Source organism: Sciurus carolinensis, chromosome 2, assembly GCF_902686445.1.
Source record: "Sciurus carolinensis chromosome 2, mSciCar1.2, whole genome shotgun sequence".
Lineage (NCBI taxonomy): Eukaryota > Metazoa > Chordata > Mammalia > Rodentia > Sciuridae > Sciurus > Sciurus carolinensis.
Genome location: NC_062214.1, coordinates 185,339,731 through 185,366,820, shown reverse-complemented (window position 1 = coordinate 185,366,820; position 27,090 = coordinate 185,339,731). Strand labels below are relative to the sequence as shown.

The window sequence follows — 27,090 nt, the reverse complement described above, 5'->3', positions numbered from 1 at the left end:
TGTACCTGTCTTGTCTTACACCCCTGTCGCACCTGCTCAGTGCTAAGCACGTTGGAGGTGTTTAGTAAACACTTATTGATTGTGAATTGGTTTGGAGACACGATCTTGGTTTGTTTCTCTGCACCCAGGGTATGTAGGCTACTCGGCACCCATGACAGACCCAAAGGAGGAGGAGATGTACGCTGGTGCCTCCTTCTGTCCTACCCTTCCTGGGAGAGGTTGTGGGGGTGGACGGCATTGGAGAAGAGGAAGGAGCCACAGAAAGGACAGTAACAGGGGCAAGTGGGTGGACATGTCTGGGACCAAACTCCAGTCATCAGCCGTTGCCCTAGGAGGAAGAGCTGCAGCAGCCATGACTCAGCGAGCCCTTTCGAAAGTCAAATGAAAAAAAGGAAGAATACAGATGGCGGGTTGGTTGGCTCCTCCTGGGCTCCAAGGAGTGTGCCCCTGCCCTGCTGTCACGGAGGAGAAGGTCACGCTCTCCAACCTGGGCTGCGCTTCCCTGGCTGCCACTGTTTACTCAGATACTCTGCCACCTACAGAGATTCTAGTAAGAAAAGAAAACAAAATCAAAGAACAAGAAAGAACTTATTTGGGTTGCATGCTGATTGCCTCTCAGCCTGCCCTGCTCTGACTGAGTCCTGAACACGCCTGCCTCTTTGTGTTTTTATAAAGCATCAAAGTGATGCGGAAAGACACCAGAGGAAGATCAACACCTCCTTCCCAAAGATGGTTGGTGCTTCACATCTCAACAAGGGACCCTCAGAAGATGGGTCTTGCTGAGCTCAAATGCCGTCATCCTGTTTAGATACTGTCTCTTCTGCTGTTTCTCCAACTTGGACTGAGCCACATTCCCTCTGTCAGTTTTTCCCATTCTTTGTCAGAAAAGGATTTGTGAGCAACATCAGCTGGGGGAATGGCGGAGAGGACGGATACTAAATTATCATCATTAATATTGTCTACTGATCCACGCCCACACCCGCCAGGTCCCTTTTTACTGCTGAGTAGGTGTAAATAATTGCTTCGGGCATCTTGTGTCAGGACTTCCCCTTCTAATTCTGACACTGCTTTGCCGATTCTTTGAGCAATTAGAGACAGGAAATCTATGTTGTGCCATTAAAAAAAGAAAAATAAAAATTTTTGTATGATTTTAAGCGTAGAGTACAGGGAGCTTTGGTATGACTCAGAGTTGGCACCAGAGCCAACAAGAGAGCAAATATCAACATTTAAAATGAAGAGCACGCCACGTGAGCACCATATGGTGTTCTCGCAGTGTTGTCACGGGCTGCTCCTGGCTTCCATCCTTTCCCTGACATCGCTGTTTGTTTCTTGCCCCGGCTGCTCTTTAAAAATACTCTCGGTTGCATTTGGCCTTGGTTCTGCGTTTGTATTAGGTAGAGCTCTCCTACCAACCTTGTGGAGGCCTGTCAACCTTCTCCCCAAGAAGGGGAGGGAGAGGACCTGTCCAGATGGCCACATAAATGTGTGACACCTGCTTCCTTGAGCCACTGTCGGAAGTTTAAGAGTTGATGGGCTTGTCCCCTGTCTGGAAAATGGGCATCCTTTGAAAAAATGATCATGTGTCTTTTTTATGATTCTTGCAGAGATGTCTTGAATTCAGATTCTCTCCTGCTGTTAGAGAAACAAAAAAAGAGAGAACCCACCTACCGAGTTTTGTGAAAAGCTCATATTGATCAACAATTAAAAAGAAAATAATCCCAGTGAACATTCTTTCCTGGATGGAGAGCCTCCTTGGTCACGCCTGGGGAGAAATCTCTGCTTTCCCATGGGAAGCTGAAAGGGACTCTGCTTGCACTGAGGGTCTGCATGCATCTTTTTCTCTAGATTTTGTGTGTGATATTTATGATGCTTCAGTGCCCCCCCAACACACTGTCAGCACAAATGTCAGTTTCTTAGGGTGGCATCCCAACCTCACCTCTGCTGCCATTTGCACCTGTCTAGAATACATTCGCCTCACTGTGTTGGAATTCCGTGCTGGGCACCTGCCGCCCATCCGCCTGAGAGCTGCATGCTCTTGGGTCTCACCTGCATGGCTGCCACTGTATTTCTAGATGCTAGCGGCCCGGCAGCCAGGAACTCCTAACCCATAACCAGGCGAATAAACAAATGAGCACCGCCAGACATGTCCTCATACATCTCAATGTAGAAAATGACCTTGAAACCAACAGTAGTGTTATATGCAAATGAATGTCAGTGGAGAGAAAAAAAGACCTTAACCTTTGAAGTGCAGTTATTTTGATGAAAAGGTGGTTCCGAAGGGGAGCTGCCCCCTGATCCTGCTTCTTACCAGCGGAGGGGCTTTTAGCTCATGGGGCGACACCTTGAAGTGTAATTGTACAGACTTCTCAAGATGACCTTCTTAAGTACAATCTACAATTTGCCTTCACCCAGTGGTTCTGAATCCTGTAATATCCAATATCCCCTTCACTAGCAAATATTTATTAGTGTTTTTTTACTGCGTTGAAATGAACACCATAGATAGGCAGCTGACCAGACACATAATTTTTGAAGACTCCAAAACCATTTTTCTAGCTGCCATATGAAGGAGAAATAAAAAGAAAGTAATTTATGATAAAAATGTGTCGCAGTAATAGGCGCGTGGTTGCGAAGTCTGCTGGAGGAGAGGCCTGCTGGAGCAGAGAGCCTTCGCATCCCCATGTGTCAGCGCCAAACGCAGACTGCCTCAGGTGTGTGGTCCTGGTGACCAAGACGCCGCCGGGGACTTCCCTCTCGCGGTGTGGTTTTCCAAAATAGAGAAGGACTCTCAGTGAGGTCCAATCAAGATTCAACCTCCTTATATTTTACATTGTAAAATTCAGCTATATTAAAGCAGGACAAAATTCTTTATGTGTGTTTATATGTAAAAGGGAGCGAGTGAGGCTCTTGGCTCAGATAATTATAAACAGAGTTTTTTTTTTTTTTTTTTCTCAATGGGATATTCAAAACTCATATTAAATGTGAAATCATTCTGATTGTGGCACGGACTCCTGAATTGCAGGATGTCTGAATATCCTTGCTCCACCCACTTCAACTATGCCTCTCCCGTTGTGACAACCAGAACCACCCAGAAGGATTTACAAACCACCCCCAAGGGTGTTCTAATGTTACAAAAAACTTCCAGGAGGCCCCTTTCGAGAATATATATATATATATTTTATGTTTATATATATGACTCTTTCCTTGATGATGTTCCTATGCTATTAATATTCAATGCAGCTTTTTAATTTATTTTTTAGGTTTTCATTTTTTATTGGGTTTTACTATTTTAATTACATTTACTTTTCACTGTTTTCTTTGCTGGCAAGCCTGAACACTTTCACAAGTGTTGGCTTATTGCTTTTTTTTTTTTCTTGAAAATTTTTAAATTTGTTCTAATCAGTTATGCATGACAGTAGGATGCGTTTTGACACATCATATGTAAATGGAGTGTAACTTCTCATTCTTCTGTTTGTACATGATGTAGAATCACACCAGTTGTGTAATCATATGTGTATGTAGTGTCATAACGGCCGATTCATTCTCCTGTCCCCCATGCCCTCTTCCCTCCCTTCACTCCCTTCTGCCTGATCCAAAGTGCCTCTTTTTTCCCCTAGCCACTCCCTTTATTGTGGGTTAGCATTCGCATATCAGAGAAAACATTAGGCCTTTGGTTTTTGAGGATTGGCTTATTTCGCTTAGCATGATATTCTCCAGCTCCATTCATTTACCTGCAAATGCCATAATTTCATTTTTCTTGGAGGCTGAGTAATATTCCATTGTGTATATGTATCACATTTTCTTTATCCATTCATCTGTTGAAGGGCATCTACGTTGGTCCCATAGTTTGGCTATTGTGAATTGAGCTGCTATAAACATTCAATGCAGTTTAACAAATATTTATTATGTGTGGCTGTGTGCATGTGTATGAGCATATGTATGTGTACGTATGCACCCATCTGCCTGTGTCTATCATATATACTTGCACTAGCATTTTATCCTATAAAATTCTGACAGTTTATCTCTTGTTGGATGCATAGCTTAATTTTCTCCGTGGAATAGTTTATCTTAAATAATTATGCCCGTGTTTTCTTTAGGTGCTAAAATATAGGGCCAAGTGTGAATAAATACACTGCGCTGGCCAGCCCGGGCACAAGGATAACAGGGTGCACAGTGTGACGGGGAGACACACAAACACATAGCCAGACAGCAATGCAGACCGAGCGGCTCTGTGGACAGAGAGCATGTAGGAACACAGACAGCAGGGAAGAAACACTAACTTTGACCGAAAGGTGTGTGTGTGTGTGTGTGTGTGTGTGTGGCCGGGGGTATTCTTCCTGCAGGCAGTAGGTCAGAATTGTGTTTTGAGGAATGAGATTGAGTTCGATGAACATTAAACAGGGGAAGACCCACAACATTCTAACAAGCAGAACAGCCTTTAAGGAGGCTCAAGCTAAATAACAAAGAGCTGGCTGCGTGAAAAGACACAGAGAAAACGTAAGTGCATGTTTCTGAGTGAAAGAAGGCCATCTGAAAAGCTGCCTACTGTGCAGTGTCCACCATCTGACATTCTGGAAAAGGCAAAACTGTGAAGATGGAAAAAAGATTAGCGGTTGCCAAGGGTCAGGGGGCAGGGAGGAGTAGCCAGGTGTAGCTCAGAGGATTTGTGGGGCAGTAAAACACTCCGTGTGAGACTGTACAGCTGGATTTGTGTCATTGTCCACACCCACCTGTTGTTATGATTTGGATCTGAAATGTCCCTCAAAAGCTCACATGCTGAAGGCTTGGTTCCCAGTGTAGCAGCGTTCAGAAGTGGGGCCTTTGAGTGATTGGGTTGTGATGGTTCTTACCTTTCCAATGGTCAGTGGATTAATTCATCGGTGGATTCATTCTGGGGTAGGGGCTTTGCCACGAGGTGGGCTGCTTTGTTGACCACTCACTGTTGCCATGAGGTTCTGCCCCATCACAGGACTAGAAACAGTGCAGTCAAGTGAAAGTGGACTGAAACCTTTGAAACCATGAGACAAAATAAATCTTTCCTCCTTTGAGTGGATTTTCTCAGGTATTTTGTCACAGCAACAGAAATCTAGCACATCCATAGGACGTACAACACAAAGAGTGAACCCTAATGAAAACTACAGCCTTCCGGGGTCAGGATATGTCAGTGGAGACTCATCAGTTGCAGAAAACGTTCCACTCTGGTAGGGCTGTTGATAAAGTGGGGGGGCAACGCATGTGTGGGGACAGGGAGTAAACGGGATAGCTCCGTATTTTCCTGCAAGCCTTAAACTGCTCAAAAAAATCTTAAAAAACAAAGGGCATAGAAACATGTGATGGTGCTGTATTGGGGCTCCCGTGAACAACCAATCCCTCTAGAGAGCAAACTGCAAAATAACTGAGATTGTAGACGAGCGAGAGGGGTAGCAAGTGCTTGCCAAGAGCAGGGCTCCCCAGCAGTTCTGCTCAGGAAGGGGGTTGCCGCTTTCTGTAGGAAGAGGAGGCGGCACAGAGGGGCGGGCAGGATGCAATTTCCGAGTTGGAACAAGCCCAGATGCTTGGGGTTTCTACTGCCACCTTTGGCAAGCGTTCCTGGGATTCTGAAGGCTCAGGCAGGGCCCATCTCTCTTACTGTACCACGGGGAGTATTTAACCCCTTTCTTTTGTAGGCTTCCCTCCAGGGCATGACTGCCGCCCTTTTCCCAGAACGGTGATTGTCAAGGGCATCGTGCTGTGGGTTCCGGGGGGAGCCACAGTGATGATGTTGTTGAGCGCGGTGACTGGTTTCTCTCTTTCCCTTTGCTCCTCCTCATCTCGCCCCTTCTGCTCCCCTCACGTCTCCCCTTTTATTTTTCTTTCCTTAAAAAGATTACAAAGAGGATGCATGGGGAGTGCAGGGGGGAGTACGAAGGAGAAAATTAAATCACGTGGCTGTGCCGTGTCCGCAGAGCTGCACCGTTAACGTGTCGAGGGTTGGATCTCTGAATTTCCCCAGCCCGTCGTCCCACCGGCACCCAGCAGCCCCCCTCCACTTCTCTTTCCACGTTCCCCGGCCCTCGGGGACTCGCAGGACTCCTCCCCACGTGTACCCGCGCCTGTGCCGCCCGAGGCTGCTCCGTGCCCATCTCGGCTCTGACCACAGGCTTTTCTATGGCAGTGCTGCTGGTCCCCTCGTGCCTCGAGGGGTGATGCTCCTGCCTGCTGGCCTCTGGAGGGAGACTGGCACTGGTTCCCCGATGTAGGTACAACCCCTTCCACACTGTGACCGAGTTCAGCTGTGCCTCTTAAGAATTTTTTAAGATTTAGGAATGGCAGAGAGATAGTTCCCAAAGTGGTTGTCAGTCTGGTTGTAGTTCTGGCTGTTCTTGGAAACCAGGATCCCAGGCTTGTCGCCAAGGTCTTCAGTTGGGCTGTGTCCCTGACCTGCGACTGAAATCATCTTACCTGAGTGACTGTTGCCAAGGTCTTCAGTTGGGCTGAGTCCCTGACCTGCGACTGAAATCATCTTACCTGAGTGACTGTTGCCAAGGTCTTCAGTTGGGCTGAGTCCCTGACCTGCGACTGAAATCATCTTACCTGAGTGACTGTTGCCAAGGTCTTCAGTTGGGCTGAGTCCCTGACCTGCGACTGAAATCATCTTACCTGAGTGACTGTTGCCAAGGTCTTCAGTTGGGCTGAGTCCCTGACCTGCGACTGAAATCATCTTACCTGAGTGACTGTTGCCAAGGTCTTCAGTTGGGCTGAGTCCCTGACCTGTGACTGAAATCATCTTACCTGAGTGACTGTTGCCAAGGTCTTCAGTTGGGCTGTGTCCCTGACCTGTGACTGAAATCATCTTACCTGAGTGACTGTTGCCAAGGTCTTCAGTTGGGCTGTGTCCCTGACCTGTGACTGAAATCATCTTACCTGAGTGACTGTTGCCAAGGTCTTCAGTTGGGCTGAGTCCCTGACCTTCCACTGAAATCATCTTACCTGAGTGACTGTTGCCAAGGTCCTCAGTTGGGCTGTGTCCCTGACCTGCGACTGAAATCATCTTACCTGAGTGACTGTTGCCAAGGTCTTCAGTTGGGCTGAGTCCCTGATCTTCGACTGAAATCATCTTACCTGAGTGACTGTTGCCAAGGTCCTCAGTTGGGCTGTGTCCCTGACCTGTGACTGAAATCATCTTACCTGAGTGACTGATGCAGCTTAGCTCAAAATCAGAAAAACCTACTCGGGCTAACTTAAGCAGAAAGGAAAGATTTGAAAAAGGATATCGGATTGCTGTCGCCTCCCTGGAATGACTGGGGAATCAACTTTGGAAGGTACCCATTCAAGAATGGTGGCCCAAATGGCACCACGAAATTGGTCCTGCAAGAAATCACTGCCGAGTCTGCCTGAATTCTGTGCTGGAAACACCTGGGTGACCAACCACCTAAAACGGGATATAATACAACCATTGCTGCCACCAGCCCCAGAAGGGAGGCCACGTGGTCCCTGCTTCTTCATATGTCCCTGGTAGTTTGTCTACTGTTGCCAGTCAGCCCTCCTCACACAGAAGCTCCCAGCTGGTGCTGTTCAATCCCACCTTGATCACTGGCAAAGATCTCCTGCCGTGTCTCCACCCCACACAGATGTCCAAGTCCCTCACCTTCTGTTCAAGGGACTTAGGAGGGTCCAGGGCCCTGGAGAGGGGGCTTGCATGGGAGTGAATCATTTGGTGCCCACACTAGAGAAGAGCTCTGCAATTGTCTCTTCCACTTTCTCTCTGGTCCCCCAGACTGGAGGTTCTGCTTGTGCCTCTGAAGACCCGGGGAGGACTGGGTCTCTCCACCTCCTTCCTGTCCAGGCTGAGTGGCCATTTGGTCTTCTCTTTCCCCACCCCTAGCCCACCCTCACCTTGTCTCTGGGAGGAAAACGTGGTTCTGCAAGCATCCCTCAGTGAACATCCGCCTTCACTTAGGAGCAGTCCTTGCAGGACCAGGAGAGAAAAGAGGGGGAGGAAGATGGGGGAAACCATCAGATGAGAACTTTAAGAATGGCCCTGTCACATCCAGGTCACCATGTGGCTCAAAGTTGGACTTTCGTCTTTCTGACCGTGGCTGCCTGGGTCACATGCTGTCTCACAGCAAGAAAGGCTGGGGAAGTGAGTGGCTGGTATTGTTCAGCTTCTGCGCTGGGAGGAGGGCTCTGTCTTTCACCAGTCTGAAGAAGGGGTTCAGTGGTGGGTGGATGGAAGGGACGACCGGGGTCCCCTACGGGGGTCGCCGCGCTCTGTCATCTCAGGAGCTCAGTTCCATCACAGCCCCGTCGTACGGCTTGGAGTCCTGCAGCAGCGTCAACAGAAGACTGCAAGCCCAAGTCCACCAGGGCCGGCTTGATTCCTCTTTGTCACTCTTCTTTCAACATGAGGTGAATATCAGGAGGTCTGGAGGTATTTTTTTTTGGCATTAGGGTCTCCGTTTCTGAGTCTTCTGTGAAGAGTGGTTTAAACAAGAGCCTGTTAAACACTCTGTAGGAACAGCGTGATCTAAAACTGTGTTTTAGAGGGAATGCTTTCCTAAAGAGAATATCTGCAGTGATAATGCCGAAGGGTAGATGGCGGTGGGCTTTGTCTCCTGGAGCGCGTTTCCGAAGCCCGAGCGCTGCGATGCCCGAGCGCTGCGATGCCCGAGCGCTGCGATGCCCACGTTTTTTTTTTTTTTTCCACGTGCACAGTTAACAGAAGGCAAAAATATGCTTCAATCACTATCTTAAACTCTTTGACAGGGTTTGTGTGTAACTTAATTCTTCCAAAAGGAAAAACGTGTACTCAGTAACCAAAAACAGGGACTTGTACTATGTGTGTTCAATAATTCAAATAGGTTTCTACCTAGTCACTCTAATCAAATCCCTTCTAATCTAATTAAGAACAATGCTGCTCTTTAATAATTGCAGGTGAAAGATAGATTAATAAACAGACGAATTATGCGTCCATTCATTTGTCCACGATCCGTGCAAACTTGGAACCTAGAAGCTCCCTGAGGCATCTGTATGCAACTTGGGTGAGATTCAAAGAGGACAGACCTCTCGGTATCTGGCTAGATGATTCTGCCATGAGACTGTTAATGCAGGAGCAGAGCACAACCCACTCAAGCACATTCCGAGTTCACCGGAACTTCCTTGGTCTCCTCGCAAGGCTATTTCTCGCCAAAACTAATCCTGCATCTTGGATTGTTTGTAGCCACTCCCTTTACCACAATGGTGGAATCTTGGGGTGCAGATGATGATGGGAAGACAGTTCAACGGTGTCTTCAGGCCCCTTTCTCACTTTGTGGGGTCTTTTCTCTTCAGGGGAAATTACACATTATGTATTTGCCTGTGTGATGTTTAACGTTTATCTTGCCTCTAGCTCTGTGAGCGTGGGACTCAAGAATGAGTTAGCATAATGCCCAGCAGAGAATGGGTGTGTGATAAATATGAATCGAATGAAGGAACAGAAAAATCATAGAGTTCAACTTCCTTCATAGCTGGAAAAATATCCTGCTTAAGACATTTTCTCAGTTCTGGATGTTTCTCTTGACTTCCCTCAAAGCAGGACTTCTTAGTTTACACTTTCTCTCCATCTATAAAGCTATGCTCCCTTCTCATCTGAACTTTTTTGTTCCCAGTATAAGTAGAAGGCTCATGCTTGTCTCTTTCTTTCTTTTCTTCATTTTATTTCTATCTCTGAAACAATCAGTTTAGATGAGAGGGCTTCTTATACCTTCAGGCAAATTCTGGATCCATCAAGTGTTGTTCCACCTGTGCTCCTGTGCTTTTGATACCCCAAAGTATTTTTCCTCAATTGTGTTCCTAAATTATTTTTAAAGACTTCCTTATTTTTTCTTGTTTCTCTTTGCTTTCTTTCTCTTCTACTTCACACATCTTTCCCTTTAAGATTTCTTAATGCTTATTTCATTATTCTTTGTAGTTTTATTCACATAAGCACACTTAGTGCTTACATTATTTATTTATTTATTTTTATGTGGTACTGAGGATTGAACCCAGTGCCTCATACATGCTAGGCACACACACTACCCTGAGCCACAACCCAAGCCCCCTATGTGTTTACATTAAACGTGTTTGTCTGATAGTACCCAGTTCCTTCAATTTACTGACAAATGCCATAATTTGATTCTTCTTTATGACTGAGTAATATTCCATTGTGTATATATACTGCATTTTCTTTATCCAGTACTCTGTTGAAGGGCACTAGGTTGGTTATATATTGTGAATTGAGCTGCTATAAATATGATGTGGCTGCATCACCATAGTATGCTGATTTTAAGTCCTTTGGGTATATACCTACATGTGTATCTAAACAGAACAATTTTTTAAAGTGTTTGTCTGAAAAAAGAAAGGAAGATAGAAAGAAAGGAGACAGAGAGGGAACAAGGAAAGAAGGAGCTATTTGGGGGGTATTGTTTAATTCCTAGGCAATTTTGTAGTTATTGACCTAAATATGGCTCATCTTGGAGGTTTTTTAAAAAGTAAAACCTCTTGTAATAGGCAAAATAAATAAGGATACAGAAAACGCATGCCTGTTTTTCACTTACCTTGATTCCTGGGTAACCCAGCAACTCACAAATTCCTTCCCTCTGAGTTACTCATGCCTGAGTATGGGGAGTGGGGAGCGGAAGCAGGAGAAGGAGTAGACAGATAGTTCACGGTGCAGCAAGTGAGCATGTCACTCCACCGGGTGATTTTTGCAGCTGCATTATCACTCTGAGCCCTGCTCGCCCCGCTCACCCCAGACCCTGTGCAAGGTTCTGGTCCAGGGCTCAGGCTTCCGTAAGGACTTCCCCAAATTCTGTACCTCCTTGTAGGAAGGAGAGCGCCCTCAGCAGCAGTTGCCTTCCCTTTAGGAGAGCTTTCTGTGCCGCGGATGGTCTGACCTCTTCCCTCCTTCGCAGTGCAATAATCCAAACTCTCTCTCAAAAATTTTGCATGGTGAAATCCACAGAGCCCCGACTTGGCCAGTCTGCCATTTGTGGCAGAGTTAGAGGCCGATGTAAGACGTTCTGCTAAAAAAATAAAGATAAAAAAATCTTCATACCAGGAGTATTGGCATCAGGGGAGAGAGTTGTTGAGATGATCTGGGACTTTGAAAGGGCCCCATAGGTAGTGTCCCCTCTGTCCCACCCCAGAACCAAGACAAAGGAGATGATAGACGGAAGCATAATATTACTATACGCTCAGTACTGGAGATTGTGACTTCTATTGGTGGCCAGACGGGTTTCCTATTTCAACCCTAGAATTAGACAGGAGATCACAAGGGGCACATTTTTAGTCCCAAAACGAAGGGGAGCAGAAGAGGGTGAGTGCACAGTTCCTGGGTCAAAATAAGAGCTGCGTGACCTTGTGTGTCACCCTGGATGGAGCGCCTAGAAGGAAAGAAACACTGAGGTGGGAGATGAGCATTTATCCTATCGGGGGATCTTGTGTCCCCTCTACGGTGCACTGCTTAGCCAGGGAGCTGCGGCCGTGAACCTCGTTAGGCGGTGGAGGAGAAGAGCGAGCCCACCTTTCGCCGTCTACAGCTGTGGTATTATTTCTGTAGCATTACTGTTTGCTTGTGTGTACGAAGGCGGGGAGGGAATTCGAGGTGAGGACGCGGTTCCTCTTGCTGCTGAAAGCTGGTGGAGTAAACTTCAGAGTTGGGATAGGCAAGCAGCTGGGCAGGGCATCTGTCCGGACTTGGTGGACACGGCTCATCAGCAGGTGTCCTTCTTTCCTTTCCATGGACCTTCCTTTCAGGCACAGACTGAAGAGACTGAAGAGAAGGCCTGTTTGTCCACTGTCTGCATGCTTCCTCCATGTGATGTGACTGCTCATGGGTCACTCCAGCCTCTGGGATGTGGCTTCAGAATTCTTTTTTTTTTTAAATTTATTTATTTTTATTATTACCGACTGAGTTTTGATTCATTGTACACAAACGGGGTACAACTTTTCGTTTCTATGGTTGTACACAATGCAGATTCACACCATTTGTATGATGATACATGTACGCAGAATAATGAATGATGACACATTATGGGGCGGGAGGCGAGGTGGGGTAATAGAAGAATGGAGGAGCTTCAGAATGCTTGGTTAACGTTGCTCCAAAGGTCATCCACTACAGTTGGCATGCACCAGAGCTACAGGAATATTATTCTTCCTTTCCTTTCTCCCAGTCGATTAAAAAAAAATCATTGGAATGACATTAGGTACTAAATTTTGCCTTCAGAGGTTACCAGGACAGGATATCATGATCAGCACCTGCAAAGACTTTTCAGTCAAAGACTCAGATGTTACCCCCCTGAGTCTGGCCACTGGACTTGGTGTGCATGAGGAAAGACCTTAACTTTCCTCTCTCTTTCTCTGCTGCTGTGTCTTTTGCAACTAGAACCGTCTCTGGCACATAGATGTTCTTAACAATGATGTGCTGGATGAATTAGCTGGTTGAGTTTTGAATGACAAAACCTTGTGTTCCAGTAACATATTATTTTCAAATGTTAACAGTCACCAACTTCCAAAGATTTTCATTCAAGTCTTCCTGGAGTGGAACAACTCGGAGTTTTATTATCTGTGTCCTTATATTTTTTTCTCCATCCCAGATACACCTACATTGTCAGTCTGCTGAAAACAGGACTGAATTGGCCAATCTGTTACACGTTGCAGTGTGACTCAGAGGCGGAATGTAACCCTTTTTTAAAAAAAAAAAATAGATATTTTGCATTTGTGTACTCAGCTTTGGAGTAGGACATATCCAGCAGTTTCCATGGAGACTTTACTACACTATTCTCACTGATGTGTGTTTACCCACCATGGAGATGAGTAGCAGACAGTGCTTAAAAACTCTCTTCAAGTTTATAGACTTGCTGGTTGTGATGTTGAAACTCTTAGATGTAAGGGGACCTTTTAGGAAAAAAATCTTTGAAGAAATCATAATAATGCAAGAAAATAAACTCAGTTCTTTTGTGAGGCAGCCTCTATTATCTTTCCGTTTTGAGACGTTATCCTTGGTTCAGTTGCATTACCATGGTGACAGGTTTGCATCTTGACCAGACCAAATGACAAACCAGGACTCTGCATATCTAAGCTCCTGCCCTGGGATTCTTATTGCTCGATCTTTGAATGCGAAGTCTCCAGTGTCCTGGCTGAAAATCACCCTCTCCCTCTACCCCCAAACTGCTCAGCCAGACAAAACCGTCTGGGCGGTTAGTTTCAGAATCCTAAGAAATCCCATAAAGATGAGAAGAGGAGAGAGTACGAGAGAGGAGTTAAAATGGAATGGAAACAAGAGCTCACAAATGAACAGAATTATATGTGCTCTTTAAAGTAACATGTGGAAGTCAACACAAGTAGGCTGGGAATTGTGCTCGGTGATAACTGGCTGTGTGGTTCGACCCTCTGAGGTCTGAACAAGCAAACAGCCGGAGTTGTTCTTGCTTACGTCCCTCTCTCCAACGCGGGGCTCTGAGTGCTGGCTCCCCTCCTCCTGTTTACAGAACCTATTTGCTCCTTGGGATAATTGCATACATAATTTTGCCAACTAAATAAACTCTCCAGGGGATGGGTTTTGAGTTCTTCAAAAATGCCTGCAGCCAGCGCAGGTCAGGCATGGGAGATGGTTTTGCTCAGTATTATTTGAACAAGGAGCAGCAGGAACACATCATCTGTTCTAACCAAATTGACAAAATGTGAGGGCAAGACTGGGCAGCAGGAGACAACCAGCCTGACTTCTGCCCGAGTCCCATACCAAACCCAGACACCAAAGATGGCGGCCTGAGGACACCTCAGCTCTCTTAGATCTGGGCTCCAGGGTTCTGTGGGCCACTCTGCTTACTGGTAAATGAGCACTTTGATTTTGCCTAGCAACTGTGTCAGGGGAGCACTGCTCTGTTCCACCAGCGGTGTGGGCCTTGGGATTGGGGGAGGCAGGGAGGACGCGCATGGCCTGTCTCTCAGGGGTCCTCTGCAGCTGGCTCCAGACGTCCCAGGCCTTGTCTGCCATTCTTAGCGGTTCCGGAAGGATGCTGAAAAATAAGGGGAAATGAATTGAAAGACGAATAAAAAAAAGCTTCCAGAACTTTTGTGAGCTGACAGCCTCTGAGAGCCTAAGGTGGAATTGGCACTCAGGGGCCAGGGAAGAATGAAGACTTTTCAAACGAGGTGATTATAGAAGATAATGATCCAGGAAGGGACAGCCAACATTGACCTGCAGCTAAATACAGACTCTCTTCAGCCAGATATGAGGGAATATTCCTGAGCAGCCCAGAGAAGCGAAAACTGCCTACATCTAAGGAAGGATTTCAACTTTTACAATGAAAATGCCTGTTAACAACCTCTTACCAGGCCCAGTGCTAAGCTTTTACACGCATTTGATCTTCCAAATTACCTGGCCAGGTTGGGTTCTTTTATGTCCATTTTATTGAGGAAGAAACTAATGCGCAGAGAGGTTGAGCATCTTGCTTGAAGTCACTCAGCTCCTTAGCAGCAGGGGCAGGACTGTCTCAGGCACTCTGCTCCTAGACCCTGAGTTCTTAAACACATTTCAGAGTAGAAGCTAATGGGCATAAGTGACACGTGACATGGTTTGTGGTTCTGAGGTGAAAGCTACAGCTTAAAACTTTCAATTAAGGCAACAGTTTTGTTGTTGTTAATGTCTAGAGGGCAGCAAAAGCAAAAGTGTCCAGAATAACAGATAAAACCTATGCCCACACACTTTCCTTTCATAATGAAGTATGGGAAGGCTCATATTTTCTTTCTTTTTTTTAAATTTATTTTTATTGTAAACAAATGGGATACATGTAGTTTCTGTTTGTACATGGAGGAACAGCATACCATTTGTGTAATCATACATTTACATTGGGTAATGATGTTTGATCCATTCTGTTATTTTTTCCTTCCCCCCACCCCTCCCACCCCTCTTTTCCCTCTGTACAGTCCCTCCTTCCTCCATTCTTGCCCCCCTCCCACCCCCATTATGTGTCATCATCCACTTATCAGTGAGATCATTCGCCTTTTGGATTTTGAGATTGGCTTATCTCACTTAGCATGATATTCTCCAATTTCATCCATTTGAGGCTCATATTTTCATACCCCTACACAGGTGTGAGATATTTATTTCTTGTTATGATTTAGATATGAGGTGTTGCCCAAAAGATCATGTATGAGACAATTCAAGAATGCTCAGGACTTAAAATCAGTGTCCTATGGTGACGCAGCCACATCAATGTTTGTAGCTCGATTGTGGAACCAAACTAGATGCCATTCAATTGATGAATGGATAAAGAGACTGTTGTAGATATACACAATGGAATACTACTCAGCCATAAAGAAGAATAAAATTATGGCATTTGCAGGTAAATGGATGGAGTTGAAATGAAATAAACCAATCCCCCAAAACCAAAGGCCAACTATTTTCTCTGATAAGTGGATGATGATACTTAATGGAGGTGGAGTGGTGATGGTGGCGGGGAGGGGTAAGAGAAGAATGGAGGAACTTTGGATTGTGTTGAGGAAAATGGGGCAGGAGGGAAAGATGGTGGACCGAGACAGACATCATTACCCTAAGTACATGTATGATCACATGTGTGGTGTGACTCTACATTGTATACAACCATAGAAATGAAAAGTTGTACCCCATTTGGGTACAATGAATCAAAATGCAGTCTGTAAAAATAAAAAATAAATAACAAAAGAATGCTCCGAGGTGAGATGATCAGATTATGAGAGCTGTAACCTAATCAGTGGATTAATCCAGTGGCATGGGTTTACTTTATTGTGGCAGCTGTAGGCAGGAGGGGTGTGAGTGGAGGACGTAAGTCACTGGGGGTGTGGAGCTCTCTACTTCCTGTCCTGTCATGTCCTGAGCTGCTTCCCTTTGCCATGCCCGCCCTTCTGCCATGATGCCCTCCCTCCTCACCTTGCTCAGGCCCAGAGCAAGAGTCAGGGGACCATGGAGTGATCCTCTGACACTGTGAGCCAAAACAAACTTTTCCTCTTCTAAGTTGTTCTTGTTGAGTCTTTGGTCATAGTGATGAAAAAACTGACTAAAAGATGCTAAAATTACCCCAAGTAATTAAAATGCTCCAAGCATTTTCTGAGCGTCACCCTTGGGCACATGGGAGAAGCAGCCCAGGGGCATACTGGTTGGCTTGAGTGGTGAGCCAACAGAAGCGTTCGCCTTGCTGATAAATTCTCCAGTAGACCAGGCAATCGAGACGTGGCCATCTAGCTTTTGTTACACTTTCTCTTCCACCCAGCAAACCCACCCTGCCAGTCACTGTCTTTCCTTTGCCCATCTCAGGGAGCCCGGGCAGATCTCCAGCTTCAACCTCATTTAGTTTGCAGTTGCGTTCACATCCTAATTTATGGCTTAACAAGCGTCTCACAAACATTTAATTCACTTTAATTTCATTATGCATTTGAGGAGGGCGATTGATAGAGGGGGAGACGATGTTCCCCCTCGCCAGCAATTAGACGAACTTAATGATCTATGGTGTGGTCTCCTTTCGGGCCTTGGGTTTTGCATGCATGTCTACAAACAGACTTAGACTAATAAGTTCCTGGGTCCCCAGAGGGGCTCAGCTGCCCCAACAAAGCCCTACCTTAGTTTCTGATATGGAAATTCGTGAGATGGACAGAACATTCCATGTGGCTCTCAGGTAATTCATCTTGAAATGATATTTTCGTGCATGGGAAAAATTCATATTTTCATACACAGTTTCAACAACATCGTCAGATTGTGATTTATTTTTTTCAGATGACTTTTCTGAGAAGATGAGGAGGGGGCAGTGGGAGAGTCCAGATCCCACTGTATAGACTGAGCACCCTGCTGGGAGTGAGAGCAGGTGACTTCTTTGTGTACTTCTTTGGCTTTCCTGGACGGACTGCCCAGTGGCTAGCTCTTGCTGTTAGTCTTCCTTCTCAGAAGGGGCTCAGGCTGGTCTGCTCTTCAGTGGGAGTGTGTTAGGGAGACAGCTTGGCTTGGTTTGGTGAGTTGCTGAATAACTTGGAAAGCTGTCTCCATCTTTAAGCACGGGTGTTAGTGACACCGGAACTCTAATCTGGGCTCTGTCCCTCTCTAGTTGCAGTGTTTTATGCAGGTCCCTGAACCCCTCTGGGCACTTGTCTTGCATCAGTAGAATGAAGTATCTGATTGCGCAGGCCTCTCTCTGCTCTGTGATTCTTTGCCTTCTGACTCACCAGAAGGCCGTGAATAAGAGGCAGATTGCGTGATAAAGATTTCCTGCAGCGAGAGCTCCCACAGCAGTGTGCTTTTCCTAACATCGATTTAGGCAATATAGACAGACCATGTGCTCTGGTGTGGGACATACATTTCTTTTTAAAATTACTTTCTTGGTGCATTAGAATTGTATTTGATGGTGGCATTCATTGTGACATATTCAAACACGCACGTGACATAAGCTTGGTCAATTTTATTCCCCGGTATCTTTCCTCCCCTCCCTCCATCCCCTTCCTCTCCTCTACTGGTTTCCTTCTCATTTCATGAGATTCCCCCGCTCCTTTTTTCTTATTTTCTCTCTAGCTTCCACCTGTGAGGGCAAACGTGCGATCCTCTCAATCTGGCTTGTTTTGCTTAACGTGATGTTCTCAAGTCCCATCCATTTTCCTGCAAATGACATGATTTCACTCTTCCTTATGACAGAGGAAAGCTCTGTGGTCTATACACACCCCGCGGTTTCTTTATCCACGCAACTGTTAAACGACAATCTTCAGCACCAATTCTGGGAATTTCGAAAAGACCTGGAGGGTTATTCTTCTGAAAAACAACACAGTGTTGTTCTGAGTGCACGGGGCGGGGTTTCCCAGCGGTGCTCCCTGTCCACCTCTCACCCCTGGGCAGGAGTCCTTTGCCCCCATATCAGCCTACTTCTTCTTGTTGTTCTTTTTCTTGTTATTTTTTTGGTGCTGGGGATTGAACCCAGGGCCTTGGGCATGCGAGGCAAGCCCTCTACCAACTGAGCTATCTCCCCAGCTCCCCCTTATATCACTCTAATTCCCATTCTTAAGGTATTTTACCATCAAACGGCTGACTCTTTCAAAAAGTGCCGCCAGCTGAAGCTCCTTCTGTCCCTTTAGACAGTGACCCTGTCATTCTGAACCCTATCCTGTATCTTATGGGCCAACGTACATGATGGACACAGCACCAGCTCAAACAATTATGTTTTAAAATAAAAGCGTGTTATAAACGTATAGCCTGTACCACGTGGGGAAGGAAGTTGCAAAACCACCGGTGCTTGGCTGGAATTGTCACAGATGAGGATGGGTGTGGCTGTGTTTCCCTTTCATTCAAACCCTTGGGCCTGAGTCCTTTTTTCTTTTTTTGGTGAGGAATGTTGGCAACGATCCCACTACCTCTCATGAGCCAATCGGGTCTTTCTCCCCCCACCCCGCCCCCGAATGTTCTTTGAAAAACTAGTCAGGAAAACTGGGTGCAAATCCATGGCTGCCAGTGTGGAAAGAGCTCCAGCCCCCTCCCCTCGCTCCCTAACGGAGGGTGGGTAGTAACACGTGAAGCTCGGCAGCAAGCCCTTCTTGAGAAACCTTCGTGTTTGCCCTCGTGAGGGAGCGAGGGTCAGTATTTGGGCTGCAGCTGCAGAACCACGGCGAGGGGTGTTCAAAGCTTGAGCTAAGCCTGACCTGGTGATCGTGGAAGGGGGTCAATGTCAACGCTGAGGCGCCCGAGATCTCCTTGATCACCTGAAAACTGTGTGTGCCTGTTTCTAGGAGAGGGTCCGCAGCGTTCATCAGATTTCCACAGAGCAGCCTACGACTGAGGAACATTTAAAGTTTAAAAGCATCTGTCTTCTGAATCCAGGGTGATGCCACTGACCTGCCTGTCAATGTTTCTCCTTTGCTCTTCCTAGAAAAAGCAAGTGAGTCAGACCAAGATCCGGGTCATCTCCACCATCCTCTTCATCTTGGCTGGCTGTGTTGTGTTTGTGACGATCCCTGCTGTCATTTTTAAATATATCGAGGGATGGACGGCCTTGGAATCCATTTATTTTGTGGTGGTCACTCTGACCACCGTGGGATTTGGTGATTTCGTGGCAGGTAAGCACCCTGTGCATCCCAGTCACTGGGGTGCTGGTGGGGGAAATCATCTGTGGTTTTAAAAGTCACAATGGCAGATATTTGCGGGAGAAGCCAGTGAAAATAACTCCTTCTCGCCACTGCTGTGCACAGGTTCATCTCCAACCACTTTGTCCCATGTGATGTAAACAGCAGAAGGTTTTGAGTCTGCCATGAAAAGGAAGCAACCTCCTCCTTCCTAGGATGCTTAGTGTCCATATATGAATTATGCAAGAGCAAAATGAATTTCTCACGGAATCTTGGTTCTGTCAGTCATGTTAAACGTGCTCGAATCCACTCACAAAGGCTGCGTTAGCAAAAGGCAAATGTGAAACTTGAGAGGAGTTAGCATAGAGAATGGCCTAGATGACCTGCAGATTAAGCTTCCGGACACTGACATGAGAGCCACTGCCTCTCTAGGAGTTGTTCTGGGCATGCTCAGATGAAAAATTTAGGGCTGGGAGATGAGCATCGACTCGAGGGAACATAATCTAATGGAGCCTGTCTAAATATATGTAGAAGGAATAATCTTCATTGTAAAAATAAGTCACTGAACTGTGGTTTTCTAAAAATATTTTTTAGTTGTCGATGGACATTTATTTATTTATATGTGGTGCTGAGAATCGAACCCAGTGCCTCACACATGCTAGGCAATGGCTCCACCACAGTTCTCCAGGAACTGTGTTTAAAGAAGTGAAAGAAAACCATCATCAGTTTCACCCAGGGATTGGAAGTTTAAAAATGAAACGAGATTCGGCTTCATATGTACTGCTTTCCCAAGGTGTGGTAGAAAGGCAGGCGTACCAGGAGGCTTCCACTCCGCCTCCTTCTCCTTCCCGCAGGCATAGCTCCAGATGTTCAGACACTTGATCATTCTCTACTTCAAGAAGTGGACACTTTGATCAGACCACACTATCATAAGTTTGAAATGGTTAGTGTGTGTGCGTGTTTCTTTGGACATTTGCGGGCCGAGCTCCCAGGCAGGCTGTATTTCGTTTGGTGTGTGATCCCAGCAGTGCTTTGAATTCTCCGTGTGGTGTGGTGAATGTAAGGAGGACAGGGATCTAGTCTTTTGGCATTTGGTAAACAGGAAAATCTGGAAGGATGTTGGGAGGCTGGTCAACAGGAGCACAGGTGCCTCCAGGTTAATTCCACAGCATAGATAACTGACAGCTTCTGACTATGCAGATGAAGACTGAGGCTCACTTGGTAGAAATGGTAGTGTTTTCCTCCCCTTCCTTTTTACGGGCTATGGATGAAGAATGGCAAAGTCAAAGTGATTAAGATTATTTATAGAGCTGGGTGTGGTGGCCCACATCTCTAATCCCAGTAACTTGGGAGGCTGAGGCAGGAGGATTGCAAGTTTGAGACCAGCCTCAGCAAACAACTTAGCAAGACCATGTCTCAAAATAAAAATAACAAGGGCCTGGGAATATTGCTCAGTGGTTAAACATTCCTGGGTTCAATCCTCAGTACCAAAAAAAAAACCCCAAAACAACAAAACAAAACAAAACAAAACAAAGCAAAACAGAATTCTGGAGCCTGGCAACCTTTCCTTGTGCATAGTACTCAAGCACTACTGTCTAGAGGTCTCAAGCTTTGGAGAGAAACTACCCAGAGAAACTGAGAAAAAAAAACATGAACAATTGTAGGTGTGTTGAGGATAATTCTCTGGCATCATCCATAGCTGATCCATGGAAAACTCAATTAAGGCTCTAATCTAAGGTAAATTTGTGAAAGAGCAGATGGAATTTAGAGCTATTTCACAAAATCTTTAAGAACCCCAAAGCATAATTTGCAATGGGTTACGCTTCAGAGCTCTCTGCTACCACTGGGCTGTCTCGAGGACTGTGTATTATGAGACTCTTGTGATGAACCCTGCTCTCTAAGCACTTAGCTTGATTCAGTCTGTTAACCTGGGATATACATAGCAGACCCTGGGGAGTGTAAGATTTTTAAAAAAATATGCTCTTCAGTTATTATTAGCCTCATGGACTGAGCAATGGTACCCACCGGCACTTTGCCACGTCTTCACTTGCCCAGTGAGCATGTAACCTACGCAGTCCTGGGCATCCACATGGTTTTAATGTCCTTACTTATCCGTGATTACAGAGCCATATTTCCTTTGTTTCTGCAGAACAGGTGCTTATCATTCACAGTGCTGTCATTAAACCAGGCCTTCTAAGTTCCAGCTTTCAGGGCTTACATAAACCCATATGGAGAATGCTTGTATTAAAAGACTTCAAGTTTGTCCCCACCCTTTTTTATTGATATGATCAAATCTGCATCCACAGGGATTGGCTCCAGGCCCCCTGCAGATTCTCAACTCTGCAGATGCTTGAGTCCCTTACATAAAATGGCATAGTATTTACATTCAATCTATGCACATCCTTCCATATGCTTTAAATCATTTCCAAACCACTCGTAATACCTTATACAATGTAAATGCTATGTAAATAGTTGTTATACTATATTGTTTGGGGAATCATGAAAGGAGAAAGGTCTACCTGTTTGGGTCAGATGCAATTTTTTTTCCAAGGATTTTTGATCTGCTTTTGGTACAATCCGTGGATGTAGAATCCACAGATTTGGAGGGCCAGCTCTAACTCTGAGAGTGACAGGGAAGCCGGCCCAATCATGAAAGCAATATTCATGGCTCATAGTTGATCTGACATGGTCACATCACGCTATGAGAAATGTAATTGGAACGTCCACCCCACAGGATTGATTGCTGGTTTATTTTGTCCCCCACTGTGGGACAGCCCAGCGACACTTGAGAGCACACAAAGTTCAAATTAGCACTGAGCTGATGAAAGGATCCTGGGAAGGGCGCTTTCTGCATTGTTCACTAGCGCACTCTAGTGACACCCTGGCTTGGGCGATAGTGACGTGGGAAGGTAAATATTTACTCTCAGCCCAAAGGAGAAAGCTACAGGCTTCTCTGGCTTAGCACAGAAACGAAATGAACCTCAAAATCCACTTGGTGTTGTAGGAACTCAAATTGTATCGTACAGAAAGCTGCAGGGGGTGTTGCTTACAGGGATAAAAACTAAGCCAGCTACACCGAACTGCTGGGGACTTGACTGGGGCAGTGAGATTCTCACCTTAGGAGGTGGCAGTAGCTGTCAAGCCCTTGCCGTGTGGGTCTGGGTGTGTTTAGAAGACCCATAGGGCCCGGGGTCCTCCAGCCACAGGTGCTCAGTAGGGCTTTGGCGTTGCTAGATGTGGTCACAAAGGAGATAGCTGGAAAGCCGAGCAGTCTCCCATCACCTAATACTGTAGTTCCTAACGCATTGCTACTACCTGTCACCTTGGAAACGGCTCCTGTCTGCGTGGCGGGCATCAGTGCCTCGGAGAGTGAGGACAAGCTGCCGTCAGTCATTTCACTGAGCTTCCTCGCTTCTTAGGAAGGTGGGCTGGGCTTGGAACCTGGTGTACACAGCTGCCCTCAATGGTGCTTGTAGGAAAGCTAGAATAAATGGGCTAATTATTTGGAATAAATGATTTGTCCTTTCACCAAAACAGCTAGTCAATACCATCAGGCAACTGGCCAATTCGGTTTGATGGATTTTAACTGTAATCCTTATTTATAAAATAACTGGATTGGACTAGCTGTCCTCACAGGTCCCTTTTAGTTCTAGCTTATGGTGATTCTAATTACTCAGCCTAACTGACCCTTTGGGTCCGCATCATGTAAACACCAGCTCTTAGTTAGCACTAAATCACTAATTCGAGAGACAAAGCCTCTGCAAGGCCCCTGTGCCTTGGTAGTTTCGTATGAGCTTAGGATGGAAATGGTTCTCAGAGTTCAAAATCACTTGGGATCATTTGACCACATCGTTTGATTTTTATTAAAATAAATGTAGAGAAGCGTAAAGGAAAAGAATGAGCTGCACCCGAGCCGAGGTGCATTAGGTTAAAGTCACTCATTCTCCATACTCAGGTCGAGAAGAGGAGGGTCAAGTTGGCTACTGGTGCTTGTCTGTTACAAATGTCAAGGTCAGTGGTCAAGAATCAGAGTTGAGTCTCAAGTCAGGCTGTCCTGGGGAAGGGGCGTATAACCCATCCTGTTGGTTATACAGCAAGCCCAACTGCTGAGTGTCGTACGGTGGTGGCATAGCATCTCTGCCGCATGGGCTGGGTACATTTGCTCTGCAAAGACCATTTGCTAGATGATGGCCAAAGTAATGCTTGGTTGTTTTCAGGGGGAAACGCTGGCATCAATTACCGCGAGTGGTATAAGCCCCTAGTGTGGTTTTGGATCCTGGTCGGCCTTGCCTACTTTGCAGCTGTCCTCAGTATGATCGGAGACTGGCTGCGGGTTCTCTCCAAAAAGACAAAAGAAGAGGTAGGACCCCCTTCTGAACTGCAAATATCCTTGACCTCAGATTAGCTCCGGTGGGGAAACTGCCTGTCTCTGTGGCTGGAGTGTCCCTGGCTCCATGCAGGCCTCTTAAGGCTTTTGGGGTTTAAATCTTTACCTCAAATGACAAGAAGAGCAGTCATTTCTAGAAACTTCTTTGGGCAAGTGAGAAAATATAGTGATTCCTTATCAGTCCACAAATCTTAGGAAGACTAGTAAACAACAACTGACTTTTCAAAAGGTCAATGAAAAGAAAAGAAAAGAAAAGAATAGTAAATAAAGTCAGACTCTGGCTGGGGGGGGTGTACAGGTGCCCCCTTCAGCAAATCAGACTCACAAGGAGAGCCAGCCTGTCCTTTAGGGCTCAGGTGTGGGAGTGCAGCCCAATGCTGTCTCTATGTCCGTTTTCTACAAGACCCAAGTTGTGCACCACTGGCCCACCATGTTCAAGTGGACCCAGCTGCCCCCTCTCACTTGTCCTGTCTCTGCCCCCTTGTCAGACCCTCAGAGACAGATTTGCCCCTGTGGCCATGGGCACAGAGTCTTTACCCCTGTAAATTAATGTGAGAACCTACACAGAAGTAAGAAAAGGAAAGATGAATTTTGTGGTTTAAAAAAAAAAAAATCATGTAGTTCTCTGGGAACAGAGGAAAAGAAATAAGAAAGTAGGACAAATGGAGGAGAAAGAAAGAACTAAATGAATGAAGAGAGAGAAGCAAAGCCAGAGAACAAGAGAGGAATGGTCCCTTTAAGGGGAGCTGTTTACCTCATTCTACATAAAGGGCCCTAGGGGAAAGTTGTTGAAGGAGAAAGTTTCCCCATCATTGCTGGGCCCACATGTTAATTTTCCTGGCTGCATAGACACTGTCAATACGGTCGGAGTCCCCAGATGGCTAACTGATCAGCTATAACCAGGGAGGAGGGAATGACATACATATTGACGTTCCTAAATGCAAAAATTGGAGTCACTCATCTCTATAGGGAAAGACGAGACGTTACCATCTGCCCTGTTCATTAAAGACCAAGAAATTTGGTGCTGATCCTCAGGCAAAACTTTACTTTCTAAGAAAGTAGGTTCTGTGGACTTTGGCAAAACAGGCCCCTTTCCGGCACTGGACCCGGGAAATTTGGTTACCAGGTCCCAGGAGGGCCTTCTTTGGCCAGAGCAAGCTGCACAGCAGATATATGGTCCAAATATAGGGTCAGGATCAACCATCACACTTTGCCCCAGACCTTGGGGGTTCCTAGGACATAGGAACTTTCTGTTTTTAAATCAGAACAGTCCCACACAAACTGTGATGCTTGCGCACCCTACCCAGACAGATATTGAAAGGACGGGGAAGGACAAACGTCTTGCCGAGCACCATTTTTGGGTCCAGGACTGAGCTAGGTGCACTTGTTTATTTTTGGTAATGAGGGAAACCCTGTGAGTTAGATTTGATCACCCCAGTGTATGTGGGAGGAAGGAGGCCATATAGCTTTAAAAAAGATTCAAAACACGACTGGAAGCCCAAATATTAGTTTCTCCACTAGAAAACTGTTCACCTCTGACTCAGCCACCAATTCCCAGTCACAGGCATCCTTTGGGTTCTCTCTCATGTTCCTTCCGGAGCCACGTTAGTCTCCAGCCAATTTGTGATGGGCGTTTGGGTGGGAAGAAGTACGAGGGCACAAGTAGCATTTGGCCTCTTTCCCTGGGCATGTGCTCCCTCCCCTCCTGGGCTCCCCAGAGACCACCTCCTCCAGGGGCACCCAAGGGCTGTGGGTGCTGGGGGGCCCCAGGTAGAGAGGAGTTTCTCAGCATGTTGTTGCTTTTCCGTCCCTTGGCCAGGTTGGTGAGATCAAGGCCCACGCAGCCGAGTGGAAGGCCAATGTGACGGCCGAGTTCCGGGAGACCAGGCGAAGGCTCAGTGTGGAGATCCATGACAAGCTGCAGCGGGCGGCCACCATCCGCAGCATGGAGCGCCGGCGCCTGGGCCTGGACCAGAGGGCCCACTCGCTGGACATGCTCTCTCCAGAGAAGCGCTCCGTCTTCGCCGCCCTGGACTCGGGCCGTTTCAAAGCCTCATCCCAGGAGAGCATCAACAACCGGCCCAACAACCTGCGCCTTAAGGGGTCGGAGCAGCTCAACAAGCACGGACAAGGCGCCTCTGAGGACAACATCATCAACAAGTTTGGGTCCACCTCCAAACTCACCAAGAGGAAAAACAAAGACCTCAAAAAGACCTTGCCCGAGGATGTTCAGAAGATCTACAAGACCTTCCGGAATTACTCCCTGGATGAAGAGAAGAAAGAGGAGGAGACAGAAAAGATGTGTAACTCTGACAACTCCAGCACAGCCATGCTGACGGAGTGCATCCAGCCGCAGGCTGAGCTGGAGAACGGAATGGTACCCACAGACGCCAAAGACAGGGAGCTCGAGAACAACGCGTTACTTGAAGACAGAAACTAAAGGTCAAAGACATTGGACTGGGACTAAGCAGTGTGTGGTCTTTTTTTTTTTTTTTTTTAAATATATATATATATTCACACTGAGACACGTGCCTTAAACAGACTTCTTGTTAGTCCAAAATTACATAGCATTGAAGAATATATTTCACTGTGCCATAAATGACTGAAAGCTTGCTCTGCCAAAATGAATCAAGGGACAAGAAGTTCGTTTCGGATAGCAGCTGCAGGACACGTGGGGGGCGCTCGTGCACACAGCAGGTGCACTGGGCAGGTTCCACTGCACCTGCAAAGGGAGTGCCCATGGTTTTGCTGAACGGCGGTAGCGCGCTCTGGCATGGCACGTAGACAAGGGCAGCTATTCCTTAGGCCAGCCTCCGACAGGAACAGTTGTGTCTTTTAGGTTTCCTCAACCTACCTACCATCAGTGACACATCACACAGAGAAGGGGGACCCTGTTTGCTGGTGAACTGGTAACGGCAACGAGGTGTCGCGTTGACATTTTGGCATGTGCTCTGAGCTTGAATTTTGATACAAACCATTCCGTGCATAATACCTACTCTTTCTAAGCTCCAAACGAATGTCTGTGGGACCCGAGCGCACCTGGAATTTGTTGGAAGCAGATCAGAGCACACGTGTTAAAAGGTGCAATTGCTTTTCTCATTACAAAAGGAAAATAAAAGTAACCACAAACACATCACACTGTGGCAATCACCTTAACCACTGGCACAAACCTACTGAGTAGGGTCCTTCTCCCAGGGGCAGGTTGTCCACAGGTACCTGCCAGCATTGGGGGAGACTCGGCCTCAACCACTGCATGGTTACAGGCAAATCGCGCGTTTCCCTCAGTGGGTGTGATGGTGAAAATGAACTGATTTTGAAACGTCCATGTTCACTTTTCTACTGGAACTTCAGTGATAACTTGTTTTGATAAGAGGGGGGGGAAATACCAAAACTATTGCCTTGCATGATGCCAGTGGCTTGCTGTTCTGTCTAGCCGATTCTAAATTTTTACAAAAACAGACATCCTGCATTTCTGAGACGTACCGAAGAGGACCATGGCATCTTTTCCATCTCAGGGCTTCTTGTCCCCTTGGGTGTCTTAGGGGTAGACATAGTCTTGAGATCCAATCTTGCTACTTCCAAACAAAAGGAAAATTAATCCCTCAACCTCTCCCTGCATAGTAAGATTGAAATGTTTT

The 27,090-nt window shown here is 46.4% G+C and overlaps 1 protein-coding gene across 3 annotated transcripts in view; it reads left to right on the top strand.

The window, feature by feature from the left end:
• The window catches only part of Kcnk10 (potassium two pore domain channel subfamily K member 10), a 129,132-nt gene extending 103,209 nt beyond the window's left edge, over window positions 1-25,923 (top strand). For all 3 annotated transcript variants that reach the window (XM_047534728.1, XM_047534734.1, XM_047534720.1), the window contains exons 5-7: window positions 18,873-19,059; window positions 23,283-23,425; window positions 25,272-25,923. In XM_047534728.1, the coding sequence (XP_047390684.1) occupies window positions 18,873-19,059; window positions 23,283-23,425; window positions 25,272-25,892 (951 nt within the window). In that variant the 3' untranslated portion in view covers window positions 25,893-25,923. The remainder of the gene's footprint in view (window positions 1-18,872; window positions 19,060-23,282; window positions 23,426-25,271) is intronic.
• The last annotated feature ends 1,167 nt before the right edge of the window (window positions 25,924-27,090 follow it).